The sequence below is a fragment of the Pseudoliparis swirei genome, chromosome 4 (assembly GCF_029220125.1).
Source record: "Pseudoliparis swirei isolate HS2019 ecotype Mariana Trench chromosome 4, NWPU_hadal_v1, whole genome shotgun sequence".
NCBI lineage: Eukaryota > Metazoa > Chordata > Actinopteri > Perciformes > Liparidae > Pseudoliparis > Pseudoliparis swirei.
Genome location: NC_079391.1, coordinates 7,135,566 through 7,146,175, shown reverse-complemented (window position 1 = coordinate 7,146,175; position 10,610 = coordinate 7,135,566). Strand labels below are relative to the sequence as shown.

The 10,610-nt window shown below is 40.8% G+C and overlaps 1 protein-coding gene across 2 annotated transcripts; it reads left to right on the top strand.

The window, feature by feature from the left end:
* Nucleotides 1-274: 274 nt before the first annotated feature.
* Nucleotides 275-10,573, top strand: phf10 (PHD finger protein 10). Of its 2 annotated transcripts, none has more exons than XM_056412262.1 (12): nt 275-379; nt 1,541-1,650; nt 1,969-2,099; nt 2,604-2,687; nt 2,841-2,965; nt 3,099-3,251; nt 3,584-3,693; nt 3,840-3,987; nt 4,171-4,323; nt 8,653-8,761; nt 9,497-9,685; nt 9,918-10,573. In XM_056412262.1, exons 1-12 carry the CDS (start codon nt 308-310, stop codon nt 10,016-10,018), a joined length of 1,485 nt encoding a protein of 494 aa, XP_056268237.1. In that variant the 5' UTR covers nt 275-307; the 3' UTR covers nt 10,019-10,573. The 2 variants fall into 2 exon arrangements, with proteins under 2 accessions (XP_056268237.1, XP_056268236.1); XM_056412261.1 differs by having other exon boundaries at nt 1,939-2,099.
* The last annotated feature ends 37 nt before the right edge of the window (nt 10,574-10,610 follow it).

Genomic DNA, 10,610 nt, shown 5'->3' with positions numbered 1-10,610 from the left:
AGGGGGGCGCTACTGGAACAGCGTTTTGAGGCGTCTGACCCAGACTTCTGTCACTCAAAACCATTCAATTTTGTGATAAGTACATTTATAAAATAATATTAAAATCAAAAAAGTATGCAATGATTGTGTACATAGTGGAAATGCTAATCAATCATTAGGAAGTAGCGAGGAAATACTCTACTTACAGCCTACTCTCCAGCCCAGAAGGCGGCGGTTAGGTCCGTGTGCCAACCGCCAATAAACCTCAAAGTAAAAGAAGAAGAAGTGGCTAGTGGCTAGCCTTGCTGCAGGCTTTATTTAGGGAAATATGGCTGCTGTGCTCCCCATCAGACCGCCCTGCGACAGCAATCCCGCTACTCCTGGAGCACAATCCCTTCAGGTAACATTTATATTCCCGAACAACAACAACAACCACACGAATAATACTACTATCGGTTCACGGAGCTCTGCACTGTTTCTGGCTCCGCAGCTAACGGCTAGGTATCTGTCCGACGGCTCCCTGCGTCCATGACCATCCTTTTGTTTTTCAGCGTGACCTTTGGGGTGGTTTATTTGTTCCATGTCACGAACATGTATGTGTTCACATGTATTCAAGTCACACTGTGTTGATATGAGAGGTTTGACAGTGGTAACGTGAGCGCCTTTTTGCCTTCCCAGTTACCGCCTTGACAACTCTACATACATGCTCCTGTATTTGTTTTGTCTACTGCCTCCCAAAATATGTCGACCTTTTCACAGATTCACGTGTTGTTTGTATCTAATAATTAAATAAATAGCTCCATATGGGTAACCAGATGTATCCTTATTCGGATGTGAAAGCAGAACATTACATACGATACTTAAATCCCCCTAAATGAAACGTCTTCATGTAAGATCTTTTTAAGTATTACATTTTTTAAATGCGTTTGGACCAAAATACTTAAAGAAAACAAACTATCACGTCTAAACTGATCTTTGGTTCTCTGAATTATGCATTTTTTCTTGAGATGTGATGCTGAGTGTGTATTACTTATTTTTTAAACATCTTGTCTCCAGTCTGCCATCAACATACAACCGTTTTAACACATGGAGGACTATTGTTTTGCATGCTTATGTTTCAATAATGTCCTTTCAATCTTCAACTGCTAGAATGTGTTTATATGTGTGTGACATAGGCCACCACCTGTACAGTTTATCCTGTTTATTGTCTAGTTACTGATGAAGCAAGAGCTGAATAAATACAGTCATGTTTCTGCTTCAATCGAAAAGAGAAAGAACAACATTAGGGTTATCCTGGCTTCATTAATAAGCACCCTGTGAACTCGCACCTGAAAACAAAAGCAAAATTGGGATAAAGGGATTTTTATACCTGCTGTAAAAAAGTGAAACTACAAATGAGCGAATTACAAAGTGCGCCCTAAAGAGCAGCAACATGAATACACCAGTGAGCGATATCAGGGCTTCAACAAATGTGATGATCTTGCTGTTTATTTCTTTGGTCTAATCATATTGCATACAAAATATACATGTCAATAATTGTGTTTTAAATTTTCCTTTGTAGGAGGATGTAATTGAAGAGGAGTCCAATGATGGCAGCCACATTCCCAAAAGAAGGAGAATGTGTTCAGGAGACAGCTCTCGAAGCTGTGACACCTCCAGTCAAGACTATGAGTGCGTTGGCTTGATCATTGGCAAAGAGAAATACACTGGCACTGCTTATTTATACGTTATGGGTTCAAATGGTTTCATTGTTATCCTATAATTAGGATGTATAATGCATGTGTTAAAACCAAAAGATGTAACTGTAGTCATCTTCAGGTGTTCCCCCTATTACATACATTATTTTAAAATACAATTTATTCATAGTATTTTGTCTGATGTTTGGTTGAGTTTGCTGTCCTAGCTGAGAACCTCTGAGTCTCTCTCAGCTTCCAATAATATTCTCAATCCTCATTTAAGATCCCTGTTGTCTCTCAACCCGCCTGCCAGCCCGACCTATTTCCCAGCAGAGAACCTCACGGAGTACAAGTGGCCTCCAGATGACACCGGAGAGTATTACATGCTGCAGGAGCAGGTCAGCGAGTATCTGGGAGTCACATCCTTCAAGAGGAAGTACCCCGGTAAGACAGAGGTCAACATCTGAAACGGTTCACAGTTTAAGGGCTCAAGGAAAAAGTTATACTCTCTCTCTCTCAAAATACAATCAATTCAATACTAATAACTCTAATACCAATTATTTTTAATATTATTGCTGTAATAATAATAATGACAACACAATGGCAATACTTAGTATATGCAGGTGTGTGTGTGTGTGTATATATATATATATGCATACATACATATACATATGTGTGTATATATACATATATTTATATATATACATACATATAAATATATGTGTGTATATATACATATATTTGTGTGTATTTATTTATATATATATATATACATAATGTGTTATTATTCCAGCAATAATATTTTTAATTATTTTAATATATATATATACGCGTGCGTGCGTGTGTGTGTGTGTCATACTGATGATGATGTCACTCTTTTTACTCCTGGTCTGCCCAGATGAAGGCAGCTGTTCTTTGGATAGTGATGTTGTTTCTTTGTCTCTGTAGATATGGAGAGAAGAGACTTGTCCCACAAAGAGAAGCTTCACCTGCGTGAACAGAATGTCATTACTGAAACGCAGTGCACTCTGGGTAGGCGCCACAGCGAACACTCTCAGACCAGATCTAATTGTTTGACTACAGTCTCTTAACCCGGTGCAAATAGTCTGGTATCTTGGTGCAGTCCCAGTGTGTGTCTGTGTGTGTGTGTGTGTGCGTCATTGTATCTTTTGTGTTTCTTTTTAGGTCTGACAGCTCTGCGGAGTGACGAGGTGATAGATCTGATGATAAAAGAGTATCCCATCAAACACTCTGAGTATTCGGTCATCCTGCAGGAGAAGGAGCGGCAGAGAATATCTAAAGAGTACTCTGTAAGTATACAAGCTAACGGAATACAATGAGGATTACTGTGACATTTGCTTTAACGGTAATTCATTTAATGATATTCCTCCACCTACGTGTGTGGACACTTCTCTGACGCTCTCTGTCTGTTGTCTTTTGCAGCAAATGCAGCAGCAGCAGAACCCTCAGAAGGTGGAGGCCAGCAAGGTCCCCGAGTACATTAAGAAGGCGGCTAAAAAAGCGGCAGAGTTCAATAGTAACTTCAACAGGGAGCGTATGGAAGAGAGGAGAGCGTACTTTGACCTGCAGACGCATGTAAATCCAACCTCGAAAAACTGAGATTAAACAGGAATTCAGAAAAGTTGTTATTGCTCATTATTAAAGAACCAAAGGCTTTGATTAATGGGTTGTAGGTCCAAAACACAAAGATGTTTAAAAACACACATTTACATCTAGTACAGCCAGAGCAGTATTAAGACTAAGGCTTTATTAGCACCCTGCTTACTTTCCCCATTTGCCTGAAAAACACATTTTTAGGGGAATATGGTGATTTCTATCGATGTCTAAGTGTCCAATTGGATTCAGAAAAGACCTTCTGTATACTTGTGATTATTTAATTTTTTTAAATGAACTTTGTGTTTACTCAGACTATCCAGGTGCCCCAGGGCCGGTTCAAGGTGCTGGCTCCAGAGATGACGAAGACGGGGCCTTACCCGGTGGCTCTCATCCCGGGACAGTTCCAAGACTACTACAAAAGGTACAGTCCCCGCTATTCAAGATGGAAAACCACCAAATTATGTTCCCTTTCTTTTCTGGGTCAAACCGGATAGTTCCTGTTCCTGTATTCTGTATTACCGCGCTGAATGTTTTTGCCCTGATGCAACGATGTGTTGTGCGCGGCAGGTACTCTCCCAATGAGCTGCGGTACTTGCCGTTAAACACGGCTCTGTTTGAGCCCCCGCTGGATCCAGAGCTCCCCGCGCTGGACTCTGAACCCGACTCGGACGACCCCGAGGATGGCAAGGGTGACAAAAAGATCAAGAACTCTTCTGTAAGACATTCGGCTGTGTACAAATACTCTAGTGGGCCACAAGTCCATGTTGGATTGGTGGTACAGATGCCTGACGGTAGATGTCTGCAGCTGCATGATTCACCTCGACGAATCGTCTCCACGACGTCACTCTCGAGCCCCTTGTCCTTCACTCTTTCTCCTTCCTTTTCTGTGTCTCTGCAGAACAGTTCTTCCGGCAACACGTCGGACGTGGAGAGCCAAGAGGGAGCGGGGAAACCGGGCCCCAAGTCCAAAGCCAAAGACAAGACGTCCACGCCGGGAAAAGACAGCAGCCAGCCCCATTCTGCATCCCACAAAGCCATCCCCGGGTACAAGGTAGAGGACAAAAGCACCTGAACTCTTCTCCAACAACAGCAGCAGCACTTTTCTACCCCCCCCCTCCTCCCCCTCCTCCTCCTCTTTCTACTACTACCACTCCTTTACTCCATTCATCCCGCCACCCCTCCCTAGCTTTCTTCACTTTGTTCTCCGACTTCTACCGTTGGTCAGCTTTTCAGCTGGGACGACCTGATCCACACACACACACACACACACACGCAAAGACACGCACACACGCACGGAGTCACACTTTGGGGGTCCTCTCTCCAGCTTTTGTTCTTATGATTGCCTGGTGGCTTTTTTGTTTTTGTTTTTTCCCCTCTTCGTACCAGACTGTAAGCAATAAGAACATTTTAAAGGAACAGTTCACTCGTTTCTTTTTCCGCTGCACTTTCACTTTTTGTTTTTTTCGGCCAAGACAAATTTGAACTTTAAAAGTTTTTCATTTTGAATGTCTTCAATATACCTCTTGTCTGTCCTCACTTGTCAAAAAGAGATTCTTCCGAGACAAGCAAGTGGATGTTTTGGCTGCTAGTTTTCTCGTTTTTTTAGAAGAAAAGTCTTGTTACTCTGATATAAAACATATAAACCACATTCAATTTGTGGTTGCTTTTAAAAAGTAGTTGATGTTTAACACTAGAGACTTTTAAGATTTATATCTCAAGTGTAGAATGCACTTAACCCTTATATTTTAAGTGTGTATTGGTATTATAAAATGCTTTCATGATACACCATGTGATGTGCTGTTTATCTGTTAATAGGTATCACACAGCTGTTAGACGTGGGGTTCTCTTGTCCTTATAATGTCATCTTGGAGAGATGAGGACATGCTGACCGTGTTCACACTGTGGCTGAGCTGAGCTAGAAGTAGTCTGGATGATGTCTGTCTGGGTTCTTACTCCGCTGGACAACCCCCACATCAGCTCACCTTTCGTTCATACGTCGTTGGTACTCATTTAAAATAAATACCTACATGTTCAAATGATTGTAGATGTGGGGGGGGGGGGGTGTATTCAGTGTCTCACTTGCTCCCGACAGCCCACTGGGCTAGAAACGTAGATATTTTGATCCATTTTAATAATTTTTATATAAACCTGGCAGAAGAAAATACCTCAAATATGCAGGTATATTCCCGTTAATGCGAGTTTGATGGTCCAGTCGAGTTCAGCTCAGCTTTGTGGTGTGGGCATGGTCCTTTTTCGAGTGTATGTTACCAGTTTCAGTGTGTTTACGTTTTGACTTGACTTTAAGTCATCAGATCATTTTGCATATATGCTTTTGAGCTTGCAGACATGGCATGTCGGTAGCCAGAATGAACAAGTTATTAGTCAGTAAAATAATGTCCCTGTACTGTTTCTGTGATGAGCGCAATAGGACCTAGAGATGTAATACCCTTCAGGCATTTCTAATTTGGCAAAACGCTGTATACAGAAAAGTCCACTATGATTAATATTTTTGTAGCTCTGGTAAATCGGCCAAAGTGAAATACCTGTAAAGTTGAAATGTACCCGTCTCTTTCGGTGGTAGCATTTTCGGCCAGTATTTACGGGTTTACGGATGTCTGATTATTGTCTCCACAAAAGACGCCACATGTGACGGCAACACGAGCTGAGTAACGAGACCTCGCTCTGGTCCGACTACCATCGCCAGTATGTGCAGTGGTTAATGATGACCTCATGGTCAGTAGAGTGGTATTTCACAAACGGCTCATGAATAAAAACAACAAAGGAATTAGTTCAACTAATTGCCTCTGCATCAGTGTTTTGTTCAGGATGTGTCAATGGGATACATGTTGCATGTTAACATGTGAAATATATATATATATATTGCACCATTTAACATGACGTGTTAATGTTAGTGATTCGAGGAAATCGAAGAGCTGTGGCTCAACAGCCTTTCTGGAGCTTGTAAGCGAGAGGAGACATTTGGGAGATAAAAGTATTGTGTTCAATGTGTTACGCAGATGCATAAAGTAATACTATATTAATAAGATTTTTTTTTTTTAAACAGTGTTTAATTTTATCGCTCTTATTCTTCCTGACAACGTGCTGGCTTGATGCTTAGAAAGAGCTCAGAATGTTTGTTGTTTTGCATGCCAGACGTATTGAATGAGTGAAAGATATTGATGAGCTTCATTGTTATCACCACGAGTTGCACGGCTGAGGCGAGTCCAGGTTCATTAGGTGATTAATGTGCATTTGGCCAACGCGTATGGGAAGATGTGAGGCGCAGCTAACGGGTTAGCATTACCGTGTCGCTTATTTACTTTACAGAAATCTCAGTCAAAGCCAAACATGATGTTTAAACCATATGATCTGCCGCTCTATAAAGTTAGTGGATTTAGTTGTGTCTCAGTATGTATGCCTCTGTGTCTGAATTATACGTCATGTTGAAAGGTGTATGGCCCAATAAAAACTAGCTGCCAGATCATTTAAAAGCAAACGCGTCTGAAAGTGAGTTCTGACCAGGGTTGCCAGGTGTGTGTGACACAACCAGCCCAATGGCCAATAAAACCAGCCCAAAACCAGCCCAATATCAGAACTCAAAATATGCCCGTGCCAAATCATATACACAGCTTTTAAAGTCCAACAGCATTGCTATCATTGCCAAATGTATTGTACATTAATATCTACAAAGTAACACCAAATGTTTAGTATGCCAGCATTAAAAGCAGTTTTCCCTAAACCGTTATTTCACCTAGGTCCTAAAATGGCCTTGTGCAATTAGATACAGTATGTGTATGTGGGCGTGTCCCATGTCCATGTGTGAACGTGCTGATCTGGAGTCAGTTTGGTAGGATTTGGGTCTAAATAAATTATTTCATTTAAAATATGGATTTTTATTTAAAGATATTCATGTAATTTGCATGCAAAATAGGTCTACCCGAACCAGCGGACAAAAAATTCAACCCGCGGCAACACTTCAAAGGTAGCCCAATTCCGTGGGAACACCGCGGACCTGGCAACACTGGTTCTGACCGTTTTTAAAATATATTTTTTATGTGCATAAAATACAGCATTTCTTGTGTTTGACCAAATTCAGTAAATTTAGAATAAAACGGGATTCAACCTCATGAACTTGCTCCTGTTCTATTTTCCACTGAAGAAGTTTTGAGTGTGCAGGCATCGGGCACACTGCTGGACACTGCTTGTAATGTCAGCATTTCATGTGGCCACAAATACATTTATACACCAAGAGTCAGCGCACCGGCCGAAGGTGTGAACCGTTGACCTTTTAAGTCGAAGTATAGATGAGACTATATATTTGCATTTGCATAGTGAGCATGTATGAAAGTCGACACGGCTCTACTTTTCTCTTTTCCCCCCCTCCTGCTGCTGTCTGTCTAATTCTTTAGTTCTCTGCTTTTGTTTCTGGTCTTGAATTTTCCTCATTTCCAAACCATGTCCTTTATTGACCCAACGTCTTGTCCCTTTGGCCGTTTAGTGTAACCTGCTAACTTCCCGTGAGGAGACATTTTAATGAAGGATGTTACTGCCTTGAGGCTTTCGAAGTAAACAAACTGCTAACTTCCCAAGTCACTGGAAAGCAAAGTTAATTTGGTGACAATACTGAACCATAAAACAAACTTCCCTAAGCATAAATGTGTTGTATGCTTTAAAGACTGTTTTAGCCCAAATACATAAAACATCGCTCGATATTTCATGTTTTAATTGTGTGGCTTCCTGCAGAGGAATCCACGTGTTCAAAGCATCGCATGTGTCTCGTTTATCTCCGTGACATCCTTCTCTAAATGTCCCCTCACCGCCTTATCGTTCTGCTCTTGTCTCTGTTCAACTCAAAGCTAACTTTGCATAGAAAGCAACTGCAAGATTTTTTAATTCATCTGCTCCCCATCAAGCCATCACTTGACTAGCGTGACACTAAATCTGCTGTAGATTACAGATGCCACATGCATGCAAGAGGGTTTGTTTGGCACCCTACACCTTTTTCTTGCATTTGTACCATGAGATATACTTTAATGTCCTGGTACTTAAAGCCTTTTGCAGTTTATTGTGAAGAGTTCTGTTGCGGCCCGGTAACCTGGGGGTGTTCCTTGCTACAAAGAAAACAACAATGACCCAACTCGGGAGCAATTAAAACAATTTAACTTCGTCGGACCGAAGCTTTAATGCCATGTGATGCACTTTGTGTATAAAGTACTCGGCATATAATTCATATAGTGGGCCCCGAAATGTAGAATAGCCTTTGTTAGGAAATGCTGATTTTCTTTAGTTTTTTCTCTCCAGGCATTAAACATCTGTTAAACTAAATATATTGTCGATGAGGATACACATGTTTTTTTATAGCATTATTCTGCCCTTGCAGCCTAAGGTCATTCCCAATGCTATTTGTGGCATTTGCCAGAAGGGCAAAGAGGCCAACAAGAGGGGCCGGCCAGAGGCTCTCATTCACTGCTCCCAATGTGATAACAGCGGTAAGTTGGCACTGTTGACTTTTAAAGGACAGTTCATTGTTTGTTTTTCATCCACAACATCAGCTAAATGTATTCACTTATGATACCAGGTGTATTTGTTTTTTTGTATAATCTATTCTCCCCAGAATAAAATGATTACTTTAAGATGAGCAATAATTCTAAATATCTTTTAACCTCAGTGGTTAAATACAATTCAAAGACGATTGAAGAGGTTATCATTGGCTAATTAATCATTTCTATTATAAGTAAAGGATATGTTGAGTTTTCATTTCATTGTATAAGCAATTTTTAGACTTTAAGACGAGTATTTAACTGCCTGGTTAAACATTAAGAGGTTAACGTGTATAGTTAAAAGTAATAAGCATATCATTTCCTTTCCAAATGATTTATACCAACTGAGCATTTCCAAAGACATAGTGGTCCAAAGTGCCTGTAAAGGTTTTCATCTGTCGGCGGGTCAAACATTGGCCAATTTAGAGGCAGTTATGACAACATGGAGAAAAAGGCTATTTCTTTGTTTTGAGATTTCCAACAAGCTTATGTTACAATAGATGTGAGTACATTATAGGTGGTGTGTGTGTGTGGGAGCACCGGTTAACTTTATGTCTGTTTTTGTGTCCCTTGTGTTTTTGTCTGACTTGCTCCTTTATGTCTGTGCGCATGCGTTGTGTAATTATTTGTGTGTGTGTGCACGTTTGCTTCTGTCCATGTGCCTCATGTGTCCGCCCACTTTAGGCCACCCGTCCTGCTTGGACATGAGCAAGGACCTGGTGGGCGTGATCCAGACGTACCGATGGCAGTGTATGGAGTGTAAGACGTGCACCGTGTGTCAGCAGCCCCACCACGAGGACGAGATGATGTTCTGCGACAAGTGTGACCGGGGGTACCACACGTTCTGCGTGGGCATGGACTCCATACCTACTGGTGAGTGGATGGGCACAAACGCAAGCATACGGCGGATCTGTTTATATGGGCAGACGGATACGCAACCATACACTCGGTGACTGGACAACAAACACTACGGGAGAAAAGCAGACTTGTACACACAGAATGTCCATTAGTCATTCACCTTTTTTAAAATTATTATTTAAAGTAGGTTTGTAGTTTTTGTTTAGTCTCTTTCATCTTGATAAATGACTTCTCTCTGTCTCCACAGGCCTTTGGGTATGTGAGGTTTGCGACAAAGATTTCACCACACCCATGAAGAAAGGAGGAGCGAAGACACCCAAAAAGTCCAAATCGGCTCAAAAATTATGAACGCCATCAATAACCACCTTAACGTGACCAGATTCAACACAAATGCACATTATTGCATTTGTTCAATCACTTGCAGAAGCTATACATTTAAAATATACAAAATACCAACAATTGAAACACAAGATCTTACCTGCTGCTAGTCTTTGTTGATTGACAGGTCTAAATACACAGGTTAACACGAGTGAACACGTTTATTTAAGTTTTTTTTCCTGAGAGCTTGGATGACATCAGCAAGGCAGGCCTATCATTTGAATCACAATCACACTGAATTTACTTGCCATCTCCAAATCAAACTTTTAATATTGTATGCGATACCTCAAATGGACATGCTCAATGTTATCCACATTATACATTCACTGTAGCAGAGCAACCCTTGTTTTGTAATGGTAGACATTGACCTGGTACAATGTGGCTTAACATTTTTTTATATATTATTTTGTATTGTCCCTCAGTAATATTTTAAAACATATTTGTTCGTATTAATGTCATAGTCACTGAATTGTGTTTTTACATTTTTTTATTTGTTTTCTTTTAATAAAAGCTAATTGGAAAATACTTGTGTTCATCCCTAATCTATTGTGTACCATGTTTA

Excerpts from the sequence above, each read along its gene's own strand:
- phf10 (XM_056412261.1), top strand. The coding sequence starts at position 308 with ATGGCTGCTGTGCTCCCCATCAGACCGCCCTGCGACAGCAATCCCGCT. Across the intron at positions 3,988-4,170 it reads AAAAGATCAAGAACTCTTCT|AACAGTTCTTCCGGCAACAC; the intron begins GTAAGACATTCG and ends GTGTCTCTGCAG. Across the intron at positions 4,324-8,652 it reads AAGCCATCCCCGGGTACAAG|CCTAAGGTCATTCCCAATGC; the intron begins GTAGAGGACAAA and ends CTGCCCTTGCAG.